The 5,859-nt window shown below is 33.7% G+C and overlaps 1 protein-coding gene across 1 annotated transcript; it reads left to right on the forward strand.

The window, feature by feature from the left end:
- Positions 1-2,198: 2,198 nt before the first annotated feature.
- LOAG_11977 (agrin synaptic family protein) lies at positions 2,199-5,671 on the forward strand (the record flags this gene model as incomplete). The annotated part of the gene is made up of 8 exons (XM_020448456.1): positions 2,199-2,457; positions 2,813-2,942; positions 3,105-3,187; positions 3,676-3,800; positions 4,122-4,212; positions 4,505-4,717; positions 5,112-5,216; positions 5,457-5,671. 8 exons carry the CDS (start codon positions 2,199-2,201, stop codon positions 5,669-5,671), a joined length of 1,221 nt encoding a protein of 406 aa, XP_020301403.1.
- Positions 5,672-5,859: the final 188 nt, after the last annotated feature.

The raw sequence follows: 5,859 nt of genomic DNA on the forward strand, positions 1-5,859 counted from the left end.
CCGATACTTTCATAACTAACTATCAGTAACAGGAAACTGTGCTGCATTGGAATATCAGTGATGATATCAATAACAATGTTCCTTGATTTTAACCAATAATTCATTCAGTCAAGTGTCAACGTTGCCTAATCGAATAATTTGTGCAAATGAGAACAAAATTGCAGTGGTGAGTGCGAGTGTCGTTCTTTTTGTAATACAGCTGGTCCAGCAGTATGTGGTACTGATAATGTGAGTTATATCAGTGAATGTCACCTTGCCGTACGTTCTTGTCTTGCGCGTGCGGAAGAAAAATCAGAAATTAGAGTCAAACAAATTGGTGCATGTGGTAAGCCTTTGCTTTACAGTATTTTTCGACTCCATTGAAAAATAGAATTGAATAAATTTTAAATGACAAATTGATTTTTTTTTGCATTCCTAGAAGTGAGAAAGAAATTATTGTATCTATGAAGTTGTGCCCATATAACACCATCACTTTTTCAATTATAATTTGAAAACTGATTTCCTGGTTATTGCGTACTCACATAAAGGGAATGAATAGGTGACCTATAGCCAAATAGTCTCTTGTATGGCTCTATCGCGAAAAATTTCTTGTGAGATAGGAAAGACAACTTACCCCACTTGTTATAGCATTACTGATTTTTGTATTGTCAACCTATCTGATAACTTCCAGGTTCCCTCCGTTCTTATATGTGGTAAGTTTGATTTCTGGTGGAAATTTTTCTTTTCATTGTTTTTTCAATTCCATTTTTGGGCAATTCCGTGGAAAGAAAGGCGTACATTGTAAAAAGTGTGACAACTGCATTTTTTCCTTCAGCTAAACTTGAACTTTTCGGAATTTTTCCTATCTTTCTTATCTTCTTCTATATGATTTTTATTTGGATTATGGAAACGAAAAGAAACTAGAAACAGCCGAAAAGAAACTATTCGTTATTTTTAGCCTCGAGAAACTAACCTCTCTCTTTTCAGTCTTGTTGTTTCTTGGCAAAAAAAAGTATCGATCTGAAAAAAGACTTTTAGAATTTTGAAATGAGATGATTTTATTTGAGGATGGAAACAATGAAGGAGTGCCAAGTTATTATTTTAAGTAAAAATGTTAAGAAATGATTTATTTTAAAGGCTATTCAAGACATTGCAAGAGGAAAGAAAAAAATTTTGTAGAAAATTTAGTATCATTTTAATACCAAAAAAACAGCAAGGCTGAAAGAGTCACATGAAACGACACTTTCAAATATAATTAAAGTGAAGTGATGACTGGAAAATACAGCTTAAAAAAGCTAAAATGAAAATTCTGTTAGAAATCTTTCATTGTGTTAGAAATGGTAGAAGGCATATAGCCAAAATTAGCCATAGCTGTCGAATATTTTATGCTGGCCAAAAAAAGTCCAGCAGCAAATAACAACAGCTTCTTTTTCTTCTTTTGGGTTATTCGTTCATCTTGCTGTAATCTCTGCTTCCATTCCATTGCTTTATGTCGAGAAACGAATGATTGGGACAGAATTTTAATGTTTCAGTTGACGGGACACGACGTCTAATATTATCTTTCTAGAGAAAAAACCCAAAAATCTTTATCAACATTTTTTTTGATGCAACGAAATTCTTTGAAATCCATTAAATTTTAAAATTTATTTTATTCTCTCACACTCAAATCCATATTTGATTTTTTTTGCGATTCAAATAATCGATTTCGTGTACTTAATTATTCATTTAATGCACAAGCACCGTGTTTTGAGAGATACTGATTTAAGTAAGCGTTTTATTAAAACAGCATTGCTATCATTAATATCATTATGTCAGCTTACTGTCTGTTCGCCTCTTTTTTTATTATATTGAATCTAAAATTAATTCTGACTTGTTACAAATGGACACATGGTAAGTCTTTCTTACAGCTATGCGTGGCTTACAATTTCTCTCTGATATTTGTAGGTGTTGTGGAGCTCACCATGAGTTCATAATTTTTTATTTTTCTACTAGTCTTATCCCATCTAATTGGAATATGACCAGTTAAATGAAACTTCGAAATTGAGGGCATAAAACAGTACCGTTACATGAACTTTTTTAAGTTCTCTGAAATTTGAAATCAGGTTTTTTATCTCTTTCACTTTTTCCACCATCTTTTAAATGCTTATTTCAATTCTATATCTTTGAGTTGTTCACTTTTCTGTCTTCATCATTTACTATTTACAATAAAGTATTCGCAGATGATCTTTTCAGAAAAACGTAATCCTTGCGAAGATCTGCGATGCGGACCCGGTGAGCAATGTGTGATATCGGAGAATGGAAAAGGTTATGTCTCAGCGCACTGTGTATGCCCAGAAGAGTGTGATAATTTCGGTGACAGTGTTGAATCGTCACCTGTTTGCTCTAATGACGGAACCGATTATCCATCTTTATGCCATCTTCGAGCACATGCTTGCAAAACGAAACGTAATGAAAGTGTGAAGTATTATGGTAAATGTGGTAAGTGTATATGCTGCTTCTAAAATTCGATCTTTATGTTTTAAAATTCTCAATTTATTAAGAACGTGAAAAACGAAACAAGAAGGCTTCGAACATTCTAGAAGGCTTCATTCTAAACAATGAGATAAAACTGTATTTTCAAAAAAATCTACAATCTTTCATGGCAGATGACTGTTGGTGAACGTTAAAGTAGATCCGGTATATTCTAGAGTAGAAACTCCGGATCGCTTGATTTTGATTTCGAATTTTTCATGACTTTTACTCAATTTAACTCACAAATATGTCATTTTAAGCTTTGTATTTTAAAATTTCTAAATTTCCATTAATTTTAAATTATGGAAAACAGAAATTTCAGACCCTTGCAAGGATTTTGTTTGTTCCGCAGGTACAGTATGCAAGGTAACAGTGGATCGACGTGCCGAATGTCGTTGTTCACAGCAATGTGCAATGCATTCTGATCCCATTTGTGCTACTGATGGAAATACGTAAGCAGCTGTTTGCTACCTTTTGTAAATATCTGTTAGGAAGGATTGGGAGGAAGTTGAAGAAATTACTCTTTCTGAATAATTTAAAGGCTGTCATAATGTAAAAATTGAATATCTTAGGACAACTTCAAGTATTATAGTGCAAATCATAATTTATTTGAGATATGAAAATGAATGTCTCATGTCAGTGTCAGCGTGTCGTCAAGATAACGAAGTCTTGATTTATCACAAAGGGCGTTGCAAGGGTTTGTTTTCCGTCAATTTTTGTCATCTTTAAGCGACATCTTTGGTTTCTATTTCCTTCAATATTTATTCAAACTCGCATGCCTAAAAATCTTGGAAACTGATTGGACACTACAGAAACGCATTGTATTTCTTGACCAGTAAATTGCTGGATATGGATGGGTTCATTGCATAGATCAAGTGCATTAGTGCATAGATCCCAATCCATAGAAACCATAGCCTTATAATTAAAAAATAATAAATTAGCAAAATTCACATTGTTTTTTTACTGAAATTAACCTTCAACTTTGTAGGTTTTATGAATTTATTATCATTATTAATAAGAATTACGTAAAACAAGGCTGTTATTGCAAGAGTATTGATTCATGTTCACCTGTCATCACATCTAACGATGTTTTATCAAATACCACTCAATACCAGTTAAGCTAATTTGTATGAAGTTATCTCGGTTTGTGCTATATTTCCGCTAGTAGATCTTCCATTTTTGCAGAAGATAATCCATGTAAATTGATCCATTGCTCGGATTTGGAGACATGTCATATTCAGGAAAATGGCACAGCCATATGCAGATGCATTCAGTATTGTTCACCTATTACCAAGCCTGTTTGCTCCATCGTTGGTTTTTTTTTATGCTTGGTATTAAATAAATTGAGTATTAACTAGGAATATCGTTGATTTAGTCTTACAGTTAAACAGTCCACAAGAATTGAAATCGCAATAAATAGGTAAGTGCATCTGCTTATGTGCGGTAATTATTTGTCGTATTGATTGTCTTATTTGCATGGTTACTTAACTTTTTCCGCGTATTAAATGAACTCCAAAGGAATCATATACTTTAAACAGTATTAAATTGATTACTCACTATAATATGTGCAACTTTCGAAAGCTTTTTTTTCATATTTCAACTATTTTGATGGCGCTGTATTATTATTTCAGAACGGTAAAACGTATGAAAACGAATGTGTGATGCGACGTTCCGCATGCATGTCAAAAATACACAATGCCGTGCGGTATGCAGGTCCTTGTGGTAATTCCTTCTTTATTCTTGTTAATAATTCGAAAATACTAAATAAAAATATGAATAATTTTTCTTTCACTGGAAACACTAGAAAGAGATTTTAGTGTTGCTTCACAGAATTTTTAGGAACAATTCAAGTGTAATTTTATTTATTTATTTATTTATTTTTTGATGATTCCAAACGTTTTCTATGAAGAATTAAGGTAAACGTGAATTAGAGAGGAAGGAAGTTTGATTTAAATTAAATATCAAAAGTCTGCGAGAACCATTCCAAAAGCACTAAGATACGAGTAAAATGAAGGCTTCGGTGCATGCGCTGGTTACGATGGTTGCCGATTTTCTGAAATATGCGTTGACCGCGATGGACATCCAGTATGCCAATGCGAAGTTTGCGATTCGCAACTCAATGAAGTTTGTGCATCCGATGGCATCACATATGCGAACGAATGCAAAATGCGTCATGAGTCCTGTTTAACCGGCAAATTCATTTATCAGAAGTATAGTGGTGTGTGTGGTTAGTTTTGGCTTATTTGCGAGATATTTATTCATATGCTAACAAAGAGTATCATCTAACTGTTCCGGTTGTCTGCTTGCATAATCGATTAGCTAAGTGCGTTCCATTCTTCAGCCAGTTCTTAATTCTTTCAAGGGTTGTGAACGTGTTTATGTATAAATAATAAGTGTCACTAAACGAATAATCTATATTTTTAATGAAGCCTTTCGAGAATTGATCGATAAAAAATTTAATAATCCCCAAGTATTTCTGTAAAAAATTCAAGATTGAATCGAAAAAAATTTGAAAATATAAGGGTTATCACAAAACAAACTAGATTTTTGAAATTTCATTTCGAACAAAGATATTCTAGAGAGGTGCTTCTTTTCTAATGAAAAATAATTTTAAAAAACAGATGGTTGCATCAATATTCGTTGTGAATTTTATTCGATCTGCGTGTCGGATGGTGCTGGCAGTGGTTCTTGCCGATGTCCAAATCAATGCGCTAATGACAATTCTGGTTTTCCTTTGCTGCATTGACATAAGTTACAGGCACGGGCCAGAGTGAAAACATGGCTGGAATGTTGAGAGTCTCACGTAATGCTAGTCTGATTTCACATGAGAAGTGCATTACTCTACTCATATGAACAATGAAGATTAATTCTTGCTTATAGCTCCAGTCATATTATAGTTTTTTTACTCGTCGTTTTATGAGACTGGCCTGTCTGTCCGGATGTACCTTTCTAGTACGGATTTTTAGGGATGATATGCGCAACAGATGGTATCACATACCCTTCGGAGTGTCATATGCGCCAGGCTGCATGCCAGCAACAAAAATTTGTAATGATTGCTTTCCGCGGTTCCTGTGATAGTTGTTCGAATGGTCCTTGTCTTGATGGACAACAATGTGAGGATGGCATTTGCTCCTGCCCAAGCAGTTGTCCAAATGCTACCGAAAATAGTACGGTATGGTAAAGTTTTAAGTTCTCATTAATCTGAAGCGAAATACCGAAATCATGGAAAAGTAGTATCCAATTATATTTGAGTAATTAAATCTCCGGTAAGATTTCAATTATCTTCTCCCAATGACTAAGTTGATGGCATAGAGTAGAAAAGAATAAATGAAATGAAAGTATGAAAGTAACTGTGAAATTATTTGGGAT

Source organism: Loa loa, assembly GCF_000183805.2.
Source record: "Loa loa unplaced genomic scaffold supercont3.16, whole genome shotgun sequence".
Taxonomy (NCBI): domain Eukaryota; kingdom Metazoa; phylum Nematoda; class Chromadorea; order Rhabditida; family Onchocercidae; genus Loa; species Loa loa.